At 43.9% G+C, this 20,937-nt stretch overlaps 3 protein-coding genes, 1 non-coding gene and 1 pseudogene across 10 annotated transcripts; 3 read left to right on the top strand and 2 right to left on the bottom strand.

Annotated features, from left to right (window-relative positions):
* Positions 1 to 106: 106 nt before the first annotated feature.
* Positions 107 to 178, bottom strand: TRNAT-UGU (transfer RNA threonine (anticodon UGU)). The gene has a single exon. It is a non-coding gene; the product is annotated as a tRNA-Thr (tRNA).
* Positions 179 to 2,857: 2,679 nt separating this feature from the next.
* On the bottom strand, positions 2,858 to 4,251 carry LOC140221486 (protein ALP1-like; annotated as a pseudogene).
* A 2,477-nt stretch (positions 4,252 to 6,728) lies between these two features.
* LOC117839797 (aquaporin TIP3-1) lies at positions 6,729 to 8,104 on the top strand. The gene is made up of 2 exons (XM_034720217.2): positions 6,729 to 7,323; positions 7,426 to 8,104. Exons 1-2 carry the CDS (start codon positions 6,952 to 6,954, stop codon positions 7,825 to 7,827), a joined length of 774 nt encoding a protein of 257 aa, XP_034576108.1. The 5' UTR covers positions 6,729 to 6,951; the 3' UTR covers positions 7,828 to 8,104.
* A 1,045-nt stretch (positions 8,105 to 9,149) lies between these two features.
* Positions 9,150 to 13,974, top strand: LOC117837462 (DNA (cytosine-5)-methyltransferase DRM2). The gene is made up of 8 exons (XM_034717094.2): positions 9,150 to 9,469; positions 9,773 to 9,913; positions 10,205 to 10,310; positions 10,407 to 10,453; positions 10,551 to 10,709; positions 11,649 to 11,748; positions 12,495 to 12,586; positions 12,680 to 13,974. The coding sequence occupies exons 1-8, from the start codon at positions 9,464 to 9,466 to the stop codon at positions 13,835 to 13,837; spliced, it is 1,809 nt and encodes a 602-aa protein (XP_034572985.1). The 5' UTR covers positions 9,150 to 9,463; the 3' UTR covers positions 13,838 to 13,974.
* Positions 13,975 to 14,203: 229 nt separating this feature from the next.
* On the top strand, positions 14,204 to 16,507 carry LOC117837463 (stress-response A/B barrel domain-containing protein UP3). 7 transcript variants are annotated; one of them, XM_034717095.2, is made up of 9 exons: positions 14,216 to 14,426; positions 14,512 to 14,611; positions 14,806 to 14,933; positions 15,021 to 15,160; positions 15,257 to 15,320; positions 15,404 to 15,562; positions 15,758 to 15,817; positions 15,953 to 15,996; positions 16,166 to 16,507. In XM_034717095.2, the coding sequence occupies exons 1-9, from the start codon at positions 14,330 to 14,332 to the stop codon at positions 16,250 to 16,252; spliced, it is 879 nt and encodes a 292-aa protein (XP_034572986.1). In that variant the 5' UTR covers positions 14,216 to 14,329; the 3' UTR covers positions 16,253 to 16,507. The 7 variants fall into 7 exon arrangements, with proteins under 7 accessions (XP_072147403.1, XP_072147400.1, XP_072147404.1 ...); XM_034717096.2 differs by having other exon boundaries at positions 14,219 to 14,426; positions 15,257 to 15,325; positions 15,424 to 15,562; XM_072291299.1 differs by having other exon boundaries at positions 14,209 to 14,426; positions 15,953 to 16,507.
* The last annotated feature ends 4,430 nt before the right edge of the window (positions 16,508 to 20,937 follow it).

Here is a 20,937-nt window from a genome sequence, read left to right as displayed (position 1 = left end):
AGAAGAGCCAAGCTTCAGAATAAAAAGTTGTGCCCAACAGGACAAACTATATGCACAAAAAAGAATCTTGTGTAGTGAAATACAAAAATAAAAAGTGGCCAAAAACTGCCCCCACGCAGGATCGAACTACGGACCTTCAGTTTACAAGACTGACGCTCTACCACTGAGCTATAGGGGCTTTTGCTTTCGACATTAATCGGCGTACATTATAGCAATTCTGTAGGACCTGGGACTCATTTTGATCCAAAACGTGCACGGACTGACGTGCCGATATTCCTCCGAGGTGACTGGCAGATGCCGCATTCCGGGCTATCGATGAACTTGACTAATTGAGAACTGGTGTGCAATTCTAGTAGTCAACAAGAGTTACATGTACCAAGTATATATCGTACTCATCTCACGTCAAATCCATGAACCCATCACATTCATGAATACGTAAGACGACGATTCATGGCATGCATTACAAAGAAAAAGAAACGATACCAACAGCACTACATTTTTGTACGCAGGTTCAGCGCATACTGGAATCGATCGAGCTAGTGTACCCCTTTTATTATGCCCACATGCCAATGCTGTTTTATCTTCACAATACGCACGTGGGGCAGGATTGCGACAGCCACAAGTCCGGCAAAAACAGTCATCTGCAGATCATAGGAGGTATTAAGGCAAGGAATCAATAGCAGTAAAAATGTTTCTACCAAGAAGAAGCATCCTAACTTCAAAAAAGTTACAAGAGGGATATATGTATTCCACTCCGACATTTAGACTTAATTTGGCAGCAGGTGGCTTATTATCAACGATAAGAAAGCCTCTTATGGGGAAATGATGGAACCGTGGAATCCATCCTCGCACGGAAGATATCCCCGCACCGGAGAATCTCCCTAGTGCTGTTTGGAACGATTTTCCAGGGAGAGAATCACGCCATTTTTTTTTCAATTTCTGCTGTTTTGGACAACCAGAGTCCAGAAAAGGACTCAAGATATTCAGAAAAAAATCCAATAACAAGCAAGACATAGCCAATAGAGCATAGGAACATAAATTCAAACAATACTTTGATCCATCCATTCATAAAATTTAACAATAAAAGTAATTAATTCCATTACATCCACATAATTTAAATTCACATTGATCTCACTTACCATCCTCTGACAAAATTCAGACAATACTAGTGATATCGCTTGATTTAAACTGTCACAATGCCTATAATGAAAAAACGACTAAAAGAGCTCTCAGCCTAGACTTACTCTCTAGGCCAACTGTGCTATCCTCCTATCTGAAAGCCGGAGAGAACTAACAAAAGTAGAAGCATGCACAGCTCCTGTCAAGCATTCTGCACCACCAACTCCTGTCAAAAAAGATGGTCCAACTTCTATGCATTGCTTCCACCAAGCACTCTGCAAGTAACACATAAAAGTGTGAACGATGACATAGGTCGGCATCAAGTTACCAGATGACTAGATGCTACTACTACAACAACAAAGCATTTCAGTAAACATGAAGTAGCAAAGCAAGAAAACCCAACACAGTCCATATTTATGCTATCTCTCTAGTCTGAAATTGGTTCTCAATAATCAGGGCCTCATTAAATGATGAATCATAAGCACTATTCAATACTCCATAATAAACTGATTAGTCCATATTTATGCTACCTCTCTAGTCTGAACTTGGTTCTCAATAATTAGGGCCTCATTAAATGATGAATCATAAGCACTATTCAATACTTCACAATAAACTGACCAGATGAAGCTATACAATTCAAAACCTATCAAGGAACTGACCAGATGAAGCTATACAATTCAAAACCTGTCGCCTTGACAGGTAAGTTTGAAGCTACTAGCACGAAACAGGTAAGAAATTCAAACAATAAAAAATTAAAGTGTGCACTGTAGTTCACAAAAATTTCTTGGTGTAAACAACAAAAAACACAGCTACCTTGGGGATCTTGGCGACTGACTCTCCGATCATGTAGTGCTTCCCATAAGAGCTCTGCAATTAAAAAAAAAGTAAAATAATTGAACTGACATGATCAATCATATTTATACCAACCCTACTTACATTTCAAGTCAGACATGATCAGACAAGTAAGTTTTTCATGAACCATACACTGAGCATATTTAAAGAGACATACCTGATTTTTTGCTTTAGCCACAGTAATCAAACATTAGGATTCTTGGTTGTAATGAATGTCTTCCTCAGTGTCTCAGATTCAAAAAGATCCAAAGCATATGATTTCTCCTCATCAGTTAATTCAACCATAGCATCCACTTGATCAGCACACTTCTCAACTGAAAATTCTTCCTCACGCGTTTTCTTTTCTTCAAGAGCTTCCAAAGTTTTGCTAATTTGGCTCTTTTTTACTCCACATATCCCTCAAGAGCAGATCCAATGTGACTTTGCTTATGCTTTTTTTCACCTTCTCCCTGCCTTGAATGTTAATTTGATGAGGCAGATTGAGCTTCACTGTTTTCATTACGTGCACTCGAGATCTCTTAGACATCAAAACTGGAGGCAAAGAGATTTGTACCATAGAGACTGAGATCATCATGAAGGCTTTGCTCAGAATTACTTCTTTCAACAGGAGCTAGAGGAGGGAGAGCAAGAGCTGGAGGAGGAAGATCAGGATAGGTGCAGGAGTAGGAGCAGAAGGTGCAGGTGCAGGTGCAGGTGCAGATGATGTAAAGTTTAGGTTTCCTGTAGCAACACTTCCTGTTCACAGATACAATTGGAACTCAGATTAGATGAGTTTCAAAGAACCAATAAATTGTTTGATGCTCAAAATAACAAATTAAGATATGCAAGTGAGGGAACTTCACCTTCATATAGTGATTCCGATTGGTAAAAGAAGGGAAATGGCTTTACAATTGCATTAAAAAAAGTATTGATTATAATAATGTTTGCAATAGAAAGTTCCAAAAATTACATAAGCAAATCATACACAAACTAGAGGAATCATACCCCTATAAAAGATATTATTCTAAACTAATTATTATTATTATAAGCAGCCCACATTTGGTGTGCGATCTAATCTCTTAGAGTACTGCCATCGTTTGACTCCGCCTCACTTGGATAGTTGTTGTCCCCCTCCGGCACGTCAACATATTGATCTGTTGGGATATACTCTGGTTGGTCATCCAGCCACCTCTCTTGACCATTTTGCCCTCTAATTATATTGTGAAATGCAACTGCTACAGCTGCAATCTTGATTTGATTTTCTATGGGATGGAAAGTGTCTACTTTTAGAATCGGGAACCTCTTCTTTAGAACACCAATGCCCCTCTCTGTATGGTTGCGAAGCAATGCATGGTGATGGTTGAACAGTTCTTTGTATTTTGCAAAACCACTTTGATACGAACGACGTCTTCTAAACTCACTGAGATGGTACCGAACTCCTTGATAGGGGGAAATAAAGGATGATGTATTTGCGTACCCACCATCTACAAGGTAGAACTTCCCCTCTGGCACAATAAATCCTTTGCTAACAGCAGATCTAAGGACTCCTGCATCTGATGCTGACCCTTCCCATCCACATAAAATGAATGTGAAGTTAAGGTCAAAATTGCAGGCTAACATAACATTCTGTGATAGAGTTCCTTTCCTATTTCTGTAGGGAGGGGCTTTGTCTTCTGCGATGGTGATTGGTATATGAGTGCCATCGATTTCACCAATGCAAATTCTGCACAGAAGGAAAGAAATTAAGGACTTGGCACGCAAGGAAAGAAAAGATTGGGGAAAGGATGGCCACCTAAAAGAAGGGCATAAAATGAGGATCTGTTACGATTCTGATATGAGTTTGGAATAAACTTGGAAGTCTCACAAATTGATGAGTTAAGGCAAGAATTGTTTTGAAAACTTCTATTATTTTCCGATGGATTATCTCGCTATTGTGTTGAAAAGCTTTCTGTAACCTTTGATTGCTAGCATTGTGTGAGAGCATAAACATGAATATCCCAATTTGCTCCTCAAGAGCAACACCTCGTGTGTCACGGAGCAAATTCTCTCTTCTAAGAAAGTCCGCTGTGGCTTTAACTATTTCAGGTTACATTCAGAACTTAACTTTACACCAGTTGTGCCCTCCAAGGATTTCCTTAACCTTTTTGGCACCAGGAACTCAGAAAGAGAAGATGTGTGTACAGACATTTTCTCTTCTTGTAGGTACGGAATTATGGTAGGAACAATTACAAAGAACAGTTCATTGTCCTCTTCCTCCTCCTCCAACAAGAACTTCCTAACTTGCTCCTCCCAAAATCCCATTATTTAGTGTATGTATATATAAATCATATTCTTAATTAGCACAGTGAACTAAGCATTTATCATATACTTGCACTAAAAAACTGAAACCAACAATTCAAAATGCCTATTTAGTCATGAATAAGGATTGCACAAAGCTAGCTATGTTCCTCCCTCTAAACAGTTTTGAACAGATTAAGTCGAGAATCACCTTCATTAAAAATCAACAATTTCTAACCTGTATTCCTACTGTGCTCATTAGAGGTTAACTGTACTACTACTCTATACTGATCGTTCATGCATCTAGTGTTCACAAATTCTTAGTTTTAAAAGCTGGAAAAATCAACAAAGATGCATTAGATTCTAACCAAAGAACTCAAAATAAATACTTAACTTGGAGACTCAGACTGCCAAAGTAAAAAATGTAATAAGGTTCCAAGCATTAACTGATGGTTCCAAAATTGATTTGCTCTTTATACAAAACACAACTTTTAACTATCATACGCAAACATTATTTTGAGAATTTTGACCAGATTTGGAAGCAGGTGCTCTACAATACCAATTTGCAGATACTTTATTTCTCAAATATAATCTCAAGTACAAGAACGGCCAACAAAACTGACTCATGGTGCACTCAATTACCAATCAACATAATTGCACAAAGATGGATATACGATTTATAGATGGATTATAGTATATATCCTAAATCCAGCTCGACTAAATGTAATGCATACATGGGCACAACACGGCCAGTAAACTTATAAATATAATTGCATAGAGATGCAAGTCAACTGAATCTAAGGAAGACAAACATGGATAAAGAACATGAAGCAGAAGATGCACGGTGACGAGACCGTACCTACAACGACAGGTCAACCTGGGAGCGATCAGGGAGGAGGGAGACGAACATGTGTCAGAACGTGCGCTCGCTGCGTTGAGCCACGCCTGGGATCTTCCTCTGTTCGTGGCCTTCTTCAACAAGATCCACAAGAAAAGGTGTGAGAGAAGAGGAGAAACCCTAGCAAGTGCCAGGGAGATGCGGGCTGAGGTTGAATCACCTGATGCGGAGGCGAAGATGGCAACAGAGTCCACGAATCGAGCAACTTCACCGTCGTAGGACTTGAGCCGTCACCGGAGCAGAACCCTAGCAAGGAAAGGGAGATGAGAAGGGGAAGGGGAGGATTCAGATGAGATGGGGAGAAGGGGTGGAGGAGGCGCACCTGGACGTGGATTCTTGGAGGAGGTCACGCGAGAGCTGGGAGCCACGGCGATGGCCAGCGGCGGCGTGGCTTCTGCAGGAGCGGGAGCGAGCGCCCCTCTCTCGCTCGCGCGAGCGAGACGCGTGACGGGGGAGACGAAGACGGGGAGCGCTTCTCGACCGCTGTAGGTCAGACTCTTTTTCGCGTGGAGATTGGGCTCACGTGGGTTGAATAACCTCGCCTAGCAGGCTTCCAAACTCGCCGATAAAGTGCCTCGTGGAACTGATATGCGCGGCCTTTCTCCGCGCGGAAACGGCCAGGTTCCCTGCGGGAAACTGGGCTGCCAAACTAGACCTTAGTCCACCAAATTTGAACTATCGAGATACAACACTAGCTAGAGTACGTGGCATGAGCAAGTGCCAGAGAAACTCATAATTCATCAAGATAAAATAAGTCACCAAACAAAGATGGCTAATCATCTCACATCAACTGAATGATCTGCAGAGAACTGAAGGACCTTCTTGGTACCTCATGCAACATGATCTCTAAGCAAGCACGATTCAACAGCATATGATACTTCAGCAACAAACAGGGTATACCTTGAATATAATTTTAGCAAATTTTAATCAGTCAATAAGGAGCTACACATTGATCCCGTCAGAGTACGCACTGCTATTCATCCCTTTCAATTCGGTGTGTGCTTATAACCATATAATAGCCATCTCAAAAAGAAAAGAAGCAGCTGCTTAACCTAACAAGTTGGTTGACGAGATCTGGGTCCATGGGTCTGTCGTAGTCGATCTCGATCTTCCTCCAGCTCCGGCGGATGGAGATAAGCCATTCGTACATCCGGTAAACGATGCCATCGCAGCTTGCTCGCCCGGCCAGGGGAGTCATATTTTAATAAATTTCCTAATAGTAATAAAAAGAACTCTCTAGATTACTACACTGGCGGCTAATAAGACGCAGCTGATGATAAGCATCACACGCAAGAGTAGGGGTGATTGTCTTCAAACTAGAAAGGATAAATGTGCCACGAGGTGCAAACACTTTTGAAACATTGCCCACAGGTTCACTGAAAAAACCATCAAAAAAAAAGTTGAAAGATTATTAACAGGCACAAGAAAAATCAAAAGTACAACAGGCTAAAGAGAGCCATGCCAATTTAAGCCAGCACATAAAGCACAAGCGGCCTAAATATGGATAAACCGCTCGGATCAAACACTATAACCCGAGACGAGATGATGGCAAAGCGACTTTCTTCGCCAACTGATCTACAGGAGAAGACAAACGGCGGCGTTTGTCTCTCGCTAGCACACTCAAGTAGCAAGTGAACCCCAGGGATACGTACGATGACGAGGCACCACGCATGGCGCATCGCTGCACGCTCCAAACGTGACACTCCGTCGTCTCGTCCGATCATCCCCGCGTTAATAAGCCGCCTCAATCGCCGGCCGGCTGCCCCAGCAAAGCCTCTCGATCTCCTCATCGTGATCCATAACCTAGCTAGATAGCTTAGCCAGCCATGAGGGCGGGACGGCGCCGGTTCAACGTCGGCCGCCTGGCCACGGCCACGGACCCCGGCACGCTCCGCGACGCGGCCGCCGAGCTCCTCGCCACGGCCGTCTTCGTCTTCGCCGCCGAGGGCGCCACGCTCTCCTTTGGGAGGGACAAGAGCGGCGGGCTGGTGGCAGTGGCGCTCGCGCACGCCCTCGCGCTCGCCGCCGCCGTCGCCTGCACCCTCAACATCTCCGGCGGCCACGTCAACCCGGCCATCACCTTCGGCGCTTTCCTCGGCGGCCGCATCTGCCTCGTCCGCTCGCTCGTCTACTGGGCAGCGCAGCTGATCGGCGCCGTCACCGCCGCGCTCCTGCTCAGGCTCGCCACCGGCGGCGTGGTACGTACGTCGCGCGTCACCACTTGCAAATGCACACACGAATTTGAGATTATATACTGTTAATAATGTGCTAAAACTAATTTGAAATTGTTGCTGTTGCAGCGTTTGCCTGAGTACGCGCTGGCGGGTGGCGTGAGCGGCTGGCACGCTGTGGTGCTGGAGGCGGCGATGGCGTTCGGCCTCATGTACGCCTACTACGCCACGGCGATGGAGCCGAGGAGGGGCCGCGCCGCCGGTGCGGTGGCGCCGCTCGCCGTGGGGCTCCTGGCCGGCGCCAACGTGCTGGCCTGCGGCGCGCTCGATGGCGCGGTGATGAACCCGGCGCGCGCGTTCGGTCCGGCGATCGTGGGATCGCGCCGCTGGAGCAACCACTGGGTGTACTGGGCGGGGCCAATGGTAGGCGCCGGCCTCTCCGGCTTCTTCTACGAGCACCTCGTCGTCACCCCGGCAGACGAGGAGGAGCCCGCCGCCGCACCCAGCCGCGGCAGCAGCCGGCGTGCGTAGCGGATTGCTGCAGGACGTCGTCCTTCTTCTGAATAAAAGAGCAGCTGCATGGCGAACGTGTCGTGTCATCGTGTCCTGTTATCACTTCTAGTAGTAGCAGAATGTTTTCATGCAGAGATCTTGTGCGTGTCTGAATCGTGTGTCCTGCGCTGCTGTGCGACGTGGTGTGCCGCGGGGGACTATGCTGCGCTGTGGTTTCAATAAACTGTCGCGTTCGTGTTGGGTCCGTGTAGAAACATTGTTTCGTATATAGTGATCCATGGCTTTAAAGTCTTCAGATTTGATGGTGTACGTAGTATACGTTCCAAAACAAGTTATAAGCACTTATCATCATCATCAAGTAGCAACCATGGTGTAGATAAGAGCCCAGGTTTCTCGAAAATACAAGAATCGAAAAGGCACAGGATTCAAATGTTCTACCGTTTCAAATCCCACATGAAATTACTTGGGAATAGTCAGTTCCATAAAAATTCAAAGGAATTGTTGGGAAGCATATTCCTTTTCCCCCCCAAATTTTCTATAAGAAATAAATCTTCCAAAATTCTTATGTTTACTCCAATTTTTAAAATAAAAACCAAAAAGCTAGAGATTGATTCCTATATGTCAGGACTTACTTTTCCTTTACTTTGATTACTAACCACAATGGTTAACATCAAACTCTCTCTAGAGTGGAACCCACTATTGTATTAAATATCCTCCTCTTCCTTATTTCTCTTACATGTGGACCCACATCATCTCTCACCTACCATTGCATTAAATATGTATGTTAAAGAATCTATTATAGTACAATAATAAAATTTCATTAATATTCCACTTTCTTTTCCTTATTTTCATTATTCGTGGACCTACATCATCTCTCACCTACCATAGCATAGCATGTATGCTAAAGAATCTTTTATAATATAGTAGAGAATAAAATTTTATTAATATCTCACCACTACAGCCGTGGCCGTGTTGCCCCATAAATAGCTTTTCTCTTTCCACCCACTTGCACTCGTTGCATTGAGACGAGCGCTGCGCATGGAAAATCTGAGCCCACTCGTGTGCCTCCCAAATTCGAACGGGGGCGGGACCCGCCCGGCGTCTGTTATCCCTGCGAAACGCTCCCCACAGCAGTGACCACAGATGGATCTCCACACGGGATCCTTACTCCATTAAGCTTACGAGGCACCGCGCTGCGCTCCTTCGCTGACACTCCTGGCTCACAGTAAATTGGCCCCACAGGTCAGTGGCGCATCATGAGCGGCGTGCCCACAGCTCGCGCTACTTGGCGGGCGCAACGCAGCACACCAGCCTTGCCGCATTGACACTTGAGATTCGCCGTCTGCCCTCTCCTCTCCTCCTCTAAAGCGGACGGGCAGAGGGCGGAGCCAGGCAGCGCCGTCTGGTCGCCGTCGCGGCCTCCTGCTCCTCCTCTGCCACCGCCCCCCAACGCGCCGAGGCCGAGGGCGGCGAGAGGGAGAGGCGGGAGGTCGGCCGTGGGGAGATTCTTGAGCGGGGGTGGAGAGAGGCGGACCCGGGCCACGCCGTCGCGGTCTCCCACTCCGTCAGCGCAGCATCTCACCGCACCGGGGCCAAGGGACGACAGAGGGATCGAGGGGAGAGGTAGTCCGAGACGCCTCGCGAAGTTTCCAAAATGGTGGTGAGAGCTCTCTCTCGACCCCTCATCTTCTCTGTTCTCTTGCCTTCCATGTATTGTGAGAAGATGTATGTTTTTCCTTTGATGAATTCTTGATACTGATTTTGCCCGCTGCTGCGGTGATTCCGCGCGTTCTTGGCTGATTGCGGTGTAGTTGTCCAATATTCTTTTTGCTCCTTTTAGATCGCTCCAAGTTGGGGGTTTTTGGGCCGGAATTGCATTTTGGATGCCATTTTGGGATTGGTGGTGGTTTTGTTCAACTGTTGATTGATGCACCTGACATGTGCTGTTTAATTCGTGTTACAGCACTGGGTTAGCGACAATGAGGATAGTGATAAATTTGAGTGGGAAAGTGATGAGGAGGAGGCGGCCAGCTTCAACGCTGCTGGTGCCAGTTCTTCAGCTCTGGCCTCCAGGAATATTGATGCTCCAGGCCCATCCACAAGGGTAAGGCAGTTAGCCAATCGATACATATCCAGCAATGCTTGAACTCACCACTAGTTGTTCTTCAGTTCATGTTACTCAGGAGTGTAAAACCGACTTGCCAATCGGCTCAAACTGGCTGGGGGGAAATACACTAATCATGAACAGAATCAGGATGATGATTTGTGTACTCCCTTCCAGCTGGTTTGGGCCGGTTTGTGCCAAACCGGTTTGAACACCCCCAATGTTACTGTTACCTTGTTTCTTGGGTCTATGATTGTAATGTGATGTTTGTTTGTTGGTCCGTTTTGAAAGGTTGCCAATGGTAATGGGAGGGCTGGGCCATCTGCCTCTTCAGTTCAGAAATATGTGGATATGGGTTTCCCGGAGGAGATGGTTATGAAGGCCATGAAGGATAACGGTAGTTACCTAATAACCCATTTCTTCTCATTTATTTGGGTTATTGCCTTATTGGTGATTTTACATACTCTTATCTGACTGCTGCTTTTGCTTTCAGGGGATAATGGTGCAGAGTCATTAGTTGAACTTCTTCTAACCTACCAGGTATTCATCCACACGCCTGCTTTTATTAGTTATTCTTTGATGACCTTATTGCATGGCATGAAAGAGGATTTGTATTTACAAGTGATGCAAAATGCAGGAAATAGGAAATAATCCCTCTGTGGATAACGGTTCTGCTTCTGGCTGTGTCTCTCAAGCTGCTGAGGATAGTGATGCTGATGATATTTTAGAAAACTGGGATGATGAGGATGCTGGTGAGAGAAACAGGGGTCCTACCATTGACGAATCCGGTGATGAGGTATTTTCATGCTCCCCCTTGGTGACTATATTCATTTACTTTTCTTTTTGAGAAACATGTTATGCATCTACTTTAACTCAAAGCATAATTTCTTCTGCATTAAACTGGTTTCATGTTATAATCCAGTAAATAGACTACTTACCTCAAAACCATAAGGTTCCTTACTTTTACTTGCTCCTATTCTTTTGTTTTCAAACAGGTGTTAGCTACATAGCTGTAATCTAATCTGGTTTGTTATTTCCCTTGGGAGAATTGTGTTCTTTTAGGCAAATTGGCAAAACGACATGTTCCCATGAAACTAGAAACCTGGATTTTGTAAGAAAATCGTAATGGTAATCAAGGTAGCTGTGTCAGCTATAAACTTTGACCTACTGCATTTCATCTACAACACTACAACTCTTGTGTCAGTGACATTCCTGAACAACACGCCACTGTGGAATAATAAATCTCTCTTCTAATCCTATATACATCACTAGTAGCATTCACATAAGGTTCTTCAGTTGTAGAGTAGGACCTATGTCATCTTAATTGTGTGCTTCCCTTTTGATACTTACGCAAATTGATCACTGATCCTGAGAATTGGATCTCCATAGTGCAACAGCATTCCTGTTTCACTGTAACATTGAGCTTGTCTTGTACTTTCTGGTCGTGGGCATGTGACTGCCTGTATCTGAGAGTTGATTGAATTAGACTACTGCTGGGCTTCCCTTTTTTTTAGCCCTTACAAAATTTTTCTCAATCAAACAGCTAATTGTTTTTGACCTGTCCATAGTTATGATGATTCAAGAATTTTTTTTTGTCCTTTGGAAGTTTTTCTCTCGAACACGCAGGAGAGCTGCGTATCATTATATTAGGAAGAAAAGTGCTTTGGAAGTTAATTGCTAGTTTATGCAGCTGCATCGACTGTATTCTCAGTGCTTTCCTGTGCTTTTCATACAGGATTTCTTAAACGAGATGTCACAGAAGGATGAGAAAGTTGATTCCTTAGTGAAAATGGGGTTTCCGGAAGATGAGGCCACCATGGCTATTACTAGATGCGGTATGCTCTTTGTTACTTCTGTATGCCTTAGATTCTTCAGCAAAATAAGCATTTTTTTTCAGAAACCATGTTTCGAGGTTAAGCACCAACCTTGAAAGTATTCTATGTTCTCATATAGAATAAATCAGTTGAATAATAGCATTTCCATGTTCAATGTTATGTCTCTCCTGCTTTTGAGAAATTTCCTTATGCGCTGTAACTTGAAACCAGTAAAATTGGCTGTATCTTCAACAGAGATAACCTGGCATGTTTGCTTCTTTCCAAGCTTGATTCACTGTTCGCACTAAGTCCGGGTACAGCTGTTATATTCGAATCCGAAGCAAAAGCATTTAGTGCCTATAATTTGTAGAAAGCAAGGCATATGATAAATATTGTTTCTTACAAGAGGAATAACTGGGGTTGTTTAGGAACTTTTCCATCCAATTACTGTATGTAGATAACCAATAAAGTTTTAGCATGGGCACTTCTTGCTTGTAACTCCATTTACTTTTTTTATGAATAGCAAGCGTCCAGATGTTCCTTCAAAGCAGACAAGCAACAATTTGCTTCCAGAGGCAGAATCTTTTAATGCTTTGCTGAATAAAACCATTTTTGTACCACTCACAGATTCTGTACTTGTCTCTATTTTAGTTTAACTTATCTTTAGAGTTTATTACTTGTTATGCATACAGTATACTTCAAATACCCTGTTCACTGATCATGCACCTCACGCCATCTACTGTGGCTTGTGGTTTAATTCTACTCAGGGCAGGATGCATCTATTTCTGTATTGGTTGATTCGATCTATGCTTCACAGACAGCAGGGGATGGTTACTGTGGCAATTCTTCTGACCATGAGGTGTGTTCTGGTTTAACTGTCAATTTAAATCCGCAAAAAGGTTTGGTTCTAATTTAATGGGCTGACAGTGGAACTGCGATTGTAATTCTGCAGGACTTCTATGGAGGCAGAAAGAAAGGAAGGCCCATGGAAGGGATCAAGAGAAAGAGGAAGAGGTTTGGAAGTCAAGCACAAGGAAGTAGAGGGCCCTTAGATGGTAGTAATGATGAGCCGATGCCTCTCCCAAAGCCGATGGTTGGTTTTGGCTTGCCAAATGGGTCAAGGTCCACAAACAGATCTTTACCTGGACAGGCTATTGGACCACCCTACTTCTATTATGAAAATGTGGCACTTGCTCCAAAAGGCGTGTGGACAACTATTTCAAGATTCCTTTATGATATTCAACCAGAATTTGTGGACTCAAAGTTCTTCTGTGCCGCTGCCAGGAAGAGAGGCTACATACATAACCTGCCTCTTGTGAACAGGTCAACTCTACTTCCCTTACCCCCAAAGACAATATCTGAGGCCTTCCCTCGTACCAAGAAGTGGTGGCCCTCGTGGGACCCAAGACGGCAATTTAATTGCCTTCAGACTTGTGTGGCTAGTGCTAAGTTGACAGAGAGGATTCGTGTGGCCCTAACAAACAGTGAAGATCCACCTCCCCAAAGAGTTCAAAAGTACGTACTTGATGAATGCAGAAAATGGAATTTGGTATGGGTTGGTCTCAACAAGGTTGCTCCTCTAGAGCCGGATGAGATGGAGTTCCTACTTGGCTTCCCAAAGGATCACACGAGAGGAATCAGCAGGACAGAGAGATATAGATCCCTTGGGAATTCTTTCCAAGTGGACACTGTTGCATATCACCTCTCGGTACTCAAGGACATGTTTCCACATGGTATGAATGTGCTGTCCTTGTTCTCTGGTATTGGAGGAGCCGAGGTTGCTCTCCATAGACTTGGTATTCGCATGAACAATGTGATTTCAGTCGAGAAATCCGAGGTGAACAGGACCATTCTAAAGAGCTGGTGGGATCAGACGCAAACAGGCACACTCATTGAGATTAGTGATGTGCAGACATTAACTTCGGAGAAAATTGAATCATATATTAGAAGAATTGGTGGGTTTGATCTGGTAATTGGGGGCAGTCCATGCAACAACCTGGCTGGGAGCAACCGTCACCACAGAGATGGTTTGGAGGGTGAACATTCAGCTTTGTTCTACCATTATTTTAGGATTCTTGACTCCGTGAAGTCAACTATGGAGCGACTGTAGTATTTAGTGTATCTTTGTTGTCTTGTTTCAGAATTCTAGTATTTTTATTTTTCTTTTTGTCGAACTAGTGAATGATACGAAGGTTGACTGGTGTAATTTTCATGTCATTATAATTTAAACTACTTTTAATTGCCTTAGGCGATGAATGCAAAATATCGTCATATTGGCACGGTTCCGTGGCACGGTTACTTTCTGACGCTTTCCTTTTTCTAAGTAGTATTTCTCAGTGAGAGATCTGGTAGCTTTGGGCACAAATCCTTGATCGGAGCAACAGCACTCCTGGGTGCAACAAATATCTGAAATTGTGACGCTGTGAAAGGGACAGTGCTGTAAGCTCCAGCCACCCACTGATGGTGAGGACATTGTGTGCACCCCAACCCAAAAGATCCTGTTTCTCCTCACGGTTACCGCTATACCACAACTCCACCCAAAGCCATAAAAACCAGTGCCGCAACAATGAGAGCTAAAGCTTCCAGGCTCTGAATTTTCAGGATGTTGGCGCCAGCATCAGCCCAGGTGCATCACACCATACGATCCGTTGCAAGCTGCTTTGGGCTTCATCAACGATCTGTGCTGAATTTGGACCGATGTGAGTTCTCAGTCTTAGCTTTGGGCTTCTTTTCAAAGTCTATGCATGTTTAATATAGATTTAAAACCGATTTGTGTTCGTGCAGATTGCAGATGGCCAGGGACTGGAAAGAAGACGATTCTTTCCACTCGTGGTGTGCTTGAATCCAGCAATGGTGCACCGTCCGGTGGCCTTGTGAGAAAAAGGTGGGGGTGCTAGTTGCATTACTTAATTGCCTCAAAATCGAAAATTGTTGCCATGTGAAGTATCATTTCTACCTTTTAAGTGTTCTAAATTCTGCATGCTGTCAGCTCATGTTCAGAAGAACTTAGTATAGTATAGAGTAGATGCTAATATGGACTATGCAGAGCTGTAGACAGCTGATTCAGTAACTTTGCAGAAAGGTTGTGGAGCACATTATTCTGCTTAGAGCCAAGCCGAACATCTCAGATGCTGAAGAAAAAGATATGCTAGATTACCTATATACATCACAGTACCAGATGAGAGGGATACTCGCAGTCTCATTAGGTGAGAGGCTTATATCCACCTCAGCCGTAGAATCAATTAGAATTATGAACTTGAGTTTGGTATTTGTGATATACTGACTGGGTGCAGGCCGCATAGAGGACCCCAATAGCGAGAACTTCACACATGCTGTCTTCATGCGTTTTCAGCAGAAAGAAGACATTGCGAAGTTCCAGAGTAGTGCATACTATTCCAAAATTCTTGATGAGCACGTAAAACCTGTTTCCTATGTACGCCTCAGCATGTAATCTTCTTTCCAGTACCTGCACCATCCTGATTCTTAATGTTCATAGCACCATGATAGTCACAATTTGGATAACTTACAGGGCTCAGTTTCTGTAGATTTCGAGTCCGAGGTGGAAGATGACATTATCCCTCTCTTTCGTAGGGGTGAGGTAACTCAAGCTAACCTTATTCCGGCGTAAATTGATACCATTGTTTACTCTGTAAAATACCCATTTGCATTTAAACAGAAAACCTGGTCCTTTGGCAGGATTTTAACTATGGTGTCGAGTTTATGCTGCTGATATCTTTCTTGGAAACTGCATCACGAGAGGCAATGGAGGATGCATCATCTTCTCTGCAGAGGTTGATCAGCCAATGCAGTTCTTTTATTGTGCAAGCAACCTGTGGTAAGACAACATATGCTTCTTTCGCATTGCCACTGCAACCTTGAATCCCCTGTACATGTTACCGAGGCTGAAGATGTACAACCTATTTACCTTGTTTCACATGTATTGTTATTAATATGTGCAGTTTTTTCTTACTGAATTTTTTTCCCACAATCTCAAGTAACTGCCTCTGATGTTGTACTTTTATTGTATCAGGCTGCTGTTTGAATCCGGAAAATGGATATAATCATGCTGCAGTAATCCGCTTTCCATCATGTTAGTGGGCTATAAGTTTCCTCGCGCTCTTATGTTTTAAGTCATAATTTCTGTGCATGGGTCAGGATATCTAGGCTACTTGATCGAAAGCTTGGCTGAGCTATGTTTACTTACTCAACTTATCGTCTCATGCAGCTGATGACTTGAAGTTGTTCAGGGAGAGCATCGAGTACAAGGATGTGAGGACTCTCTACTTGCATCTGTTCATATTTGAGCTTCCTGTCTGGACTCACTTATCGAATAAACAGATTGAATCATACATAAGATAGAGGTTTACCTACCGAATTACACAAATCTGGCGGTGAATGACAATTCTGTTGGTGTGTGTGTTCGCCTTGTGCGTTGCAGATGTGGGCATCGAAATTCCATCCTGTTGTGGAGAAATCCCTGGAGCTACATTTCAGCGTTGACCCCGTGGGGAACCAGCTGATGTAGAGCGTTCATGAATATTCATGAGCAGCTGAGCTGACCATCAGGCTCCGAGTAAAGTTTGCTGCACGCCATGGCCGGTATTCTGTATTGGTTGAGTTAGTAGAAGATGGAATCTGTTGGAGTTGGACAAGATGGACATGGATGGGTCTTGCTGGGAGTTCCATCTCCGCTCATTTTTGCTGAAATGTTTGTGTACCGAATTATCTTCATTGCCACCTGCTTAACTAATTACTCAAGATATGATGGATGTTGATCAAAGCTATGGGTGGCAACCAATCTCTTATTTTTTTATCACTTGGAGCCTAATTAATGTCTGCAGATAGTATCAAGTTTAGAAATTAGAGGTTTTTTACGGTACACAATACTACCTTATACTACTGTTCGAAAAAAACTCGTATGTAATGATCCGACGGTTAAAATTAGTTGTATACTACTAAAATCTTAAGCTACTACCACCTAGTAGTATTGTGCACCGTAAAAGAGCTCAGAAATTAAACCCAACTAGCCTGATTAGCGTCGTTGATTAGCAAACACTATGTCGTTGTTCAATGGCCTTAAGCCTATCGACGACAACTACTTAGGAGTAATAAGAAGCAGCAACTACTTGTGTTTGGTTAGGATGAAATGAAATACAATGCTAATGGTAATGGATGGATCAAATCCCTAATTTTGTTTGGTTCAACACTGTAAACGCAAACAAATACCAGAGCTATAGTTGAAGGGAAAGGCAAAAGTTGCAAGGACCTGGCTATGATCCGTTTATAGCGGTAACGTTTCTGAATGGGCTGCAATCTGATTACGGGGTAGTGGATTACAGCTGAATCAAATACACGTAACGTAATCTCTTACCTTCTTTTGTAATCTATTTACGTTACAAAACAGTGAACCAAACCCTAGTACCTCTCAAATCGCGTTTGCCATCTGCATACATACTACTGTCAGTTCATTCCGTAAACACGTATACCGTACTATTACTTAGTACATGTATACGTACGGTATACTAATTCCACTTACATACAAAAATGCCTCTTCTTCTTCTTCTTGCCCAGGGCTCAAGATCGAGCAGCGGTCGAGCTGGCTCTTCATCAGTTGTGCAGCGGGTTGGGCCCCGACGGCACCTCTCTCTTGGACTCGGAAAAATCTTGCAGCCGCCTCCAACGAGACATCCTCCTCTGCTGCTTGTACTTGTAATTGCTGGAGAAGAGGAGGCCGTAGCCCTCGCTCGGCGGCGGCGGCGACTCGACCACCACCACCTCTGCGCCTGGAATTCGCCGGCCATGGCAGAGGCGGCCTGTCATCAGCTCTGCTCCGACGAGCACAAGGGTGAGTAGCAGTAGCAGTAGCATGAACCTGAAGCTCTCTGGTAACCTCATGGCTTGCTTCTACAAGTGACTAGTCAAAGAAGAGGAACAGGAAGAGGACTTCGGAGAGAGGTGGCAGCTGAGTTTGAACAGAGAGATGTGTTGGTTTGTCAGTCGCTGTATAGCCGGCATGATCCAGGCCTAAAAGTCAAGAACGTCTCTTGAATGGTAGTAGTTTATGCATTGGATGATGTCCTGGTCACTGGCCAACGACTTAATAAAGTTTTTATATGTGGCGAGCCTTCACGTTTTCTTTCTTTTTCTCTCTTTTCTGTTAGTTGTTTTTGTCAGTTGTCAGTAGGAGGCCGGCTGTATTTTCACTTTTTTATCCTCTTATGCTAATAAAAATTTGGCAAATCTTTTGTCGTACGTTCACAAAATAAAAATAAATTAAGTTTTTATATGCGGATCAAGGCAGCATAAAGTAAATCCAGTTTGGCCGTCTGGACCCATGAGGTTGCTGCTGCTGCGGTTGAATTGCTGATGCGACGAAGCAGCCAAAGACTTCGTCACCTGTGTGCTGTGTTCTGTGAGGCGGCAGAACAAGACACGCCGGGCAGGCGTGTGTGCTCGTCTCACCAATTTGGCTTGGCGCGGACAGCATTTCCGGCCCTGATAGCGGACAGCCGAGTCTTGACATTTGGATGGAAGCCTAACAGAGTGCTGGCTGCCGCTGAGCTGCGGCGCTGTGGCTGCAGCAGCAGCCAGCACAAGTAGGATGGCTCATCAGCCTGTAGTTAGGGGTGCTGCAGGAATACACGATGTGAACTGAAGGGGGAGGGCTGCAGACTGCAGCCGCTTGGGCTTCAGCCGAACATACGTGCTGTACAGTTGCAGCAACAGCCACGTCAAGAAGCCTGCAGCAACAGTGTTCAAATCAACCGTACAAATCAGCAGAAACAGCTTGAGTTAAAGTTTAGTCCGTGTCACATCAAATATTTGGAAGTTAATTAAGAGGATTAAACATAAGCTAATTATAAAACTAATTATACAGATGGAGGCTAATTCACGAGATGAATCTATTAAGCCTAATTAATATATCATTAGCACATATTTATTGTAGCATCACATTGTCAAATCATGGACTTATTAGGCTTAATAGATTCGTATCGCAAATTAGCCTCCATCTATGCAATTAGTTTGTAATTAGTCTATGTTTAATATTTCTAATTAGCATGGGACATGAAGCCGAACAGAAGCGGATCCATATACAGTAGTACACTGACAATGTATAATTAATTAATTGCACCAGCGCAAATATATGGCCACCAGTACAATGGGGCTCTCTAGATACACAGTGTTTAAGCATTGTCTGCACCGGTATATAGCTAGATGCACTCTCAAATTAAACACAAGGACGTGTCTAATGGCTCCCAGTCATCTTCTTGGCCTCTTTATCATCACTCCCACCAGAAGAATAGTGATTCACGCAAATGGCAATGCCGACGAAGATAGGTACACGCACCAACACTCGTTTTAATCTAGACAAGAGACAAATAAAAGACCATTAAACATATATATATATGTATGTATGTATGTATATATGGTCTTTCGAATTGAAAGACGAGTCGTACATCTCCACGGCAGCAGCAGAGTATGCGCATTTAATGCTTACTACTACTTGCACCGTTTCAAATTATAAGGTGTTTTGGCTTTTTTTATACATGTAGTTTTTCAATGCATCCAGATGGACAATATATGTTTAGCTACATAGTAAAAAAATAATATATTTAAAAAAGTCAAAACGTCTTGTAATCTAAAACGGAGATATAATGATATATACACCACTAAAATTTGAAAAGACAAATAAATGACGTGTGTGTGTGTGTGTGTGTGTGTGTGTGTGTGTATATATATATATATATATATATATATATATATATATATATATAGACACACACACACATACACTTAATTGCATACCTGTCATACTTGATCTTATCTTCTAGAAGTTGTGCTAACAAAAGGTTATGCGTATAAAATGAATTGCTTGCTTCGTCGAGTTTCATGGAGATGCGGCCTGCTGCTGCCAACTCCTTTGCAGGTCTCTGTAGGAACATGAAACAGTTTTCTTATTACTAGGATAGGACTAGGATGTACTCGTAGTAGTATTTTTTTGCAGGACTGGCCGTACGTAGCATTATTAACAAACATTTATATTTATTATTATTATTATTATTATCTTATATTAGGAAAATAAGTAAAGAATTATATATTATTATTATCATCTTATATCAGGAAAAGCTTTGCGTTCGTCGATGGACAACATATAATGCACGGGATATATATATGTATCGTGCCATACCCGTATGGATCCGACCCCATATCGAAATCGTGGACGTAGTCGGATCTACATGCATATTCCTATAGGATATATATACACTATACATATATGACTATTTATCTGTAGTTGGTCACAGAATAGATTATTCTGTAGTCGGATCATCCAACCGTCCAAATCGAGATCATCCGTCCCACAATCGACCGAGCTGGCGAGCCTAGCGACGGAGTCGAGCGTGAGCCGGGAGTAACGAGTCTTTAGGCTCATCCAGCTCGTCATGGGACCGCTCGTCGGCTCCATCCTCAATCTTATCCGCTTCCGCCGCTACCGCCCAAAATCCATCGGCTCCCCGTCAGCCATCCCGCTCGCCCCCACGCACGCAGTCGCCGCCCAAAATCTCGCTCCCAACTCCGGGCAGGTCCCCCTCCCTCGCCCTTACCGATCTGGAGTCGGGCTAGCCAGCCTGGCCCACCTCCACCCTCCCACCCCCTCCTGCCGCCACGGGATATGGCGAGCGGCGGCAGCCCCCGCCGGCCCCTCCGCCCGGTGGAGGGGTGGCCGCCGGTGCGGTCGTAGGAACCTGGCGTCCACCAGGCAGTCGCCGCAGTCGTCGTCGGCTCATCGTCAGGACATATGCAGGAAAAGGAGCCCAATTTAGGTTTGGGCTGCTCTTTTAATATTTACCGCTCACTGAACACCAGCCAACAAGTTTCCAGCCAGAACTTGTGATACAACTTAATCTATATGTCATGGTATACCATAGTTTTGTATTACATCTTTTAACCATTGTCTATTTGTCTTACATCATACTCCCATGGTCGAGCAATTTGGATTATAGTAAATGCAGTTGTGCTAACTTGACAGTTGACACCACCGTAGTAGTTACGAATTAGTTCGTGGTAAATGGGTCATGCTGCTATGGTAATTAGTCCAATTTTTTTTTGAGAAACATAGTATAGTAACTAGATTGTGCCATTGTGGTAAATTGATTATAGCATGCCATTGTGGTAATTTTGACCATGTAAGTATCAATTTTCGTAGTTCTG

This window comes from Setaria viridis, chromosome 9 (assembly GCF_005286985.2).
Source record: "Setaria viridis chromosome 9, Setaria_viridis_v4.0, whole genome shotgun sequence".
Classification (NCBI taxonomy): Eukaryota; Viridiplantae; Streptophyta; class Magnoliopsida; order Poales; family Poaceae; genus Setaria; species Setaria viridis.
Note: the sequence above shows the minus strand (reverse complement) of the source record. Positions and strands in the feature narration are given on the sequence as shown.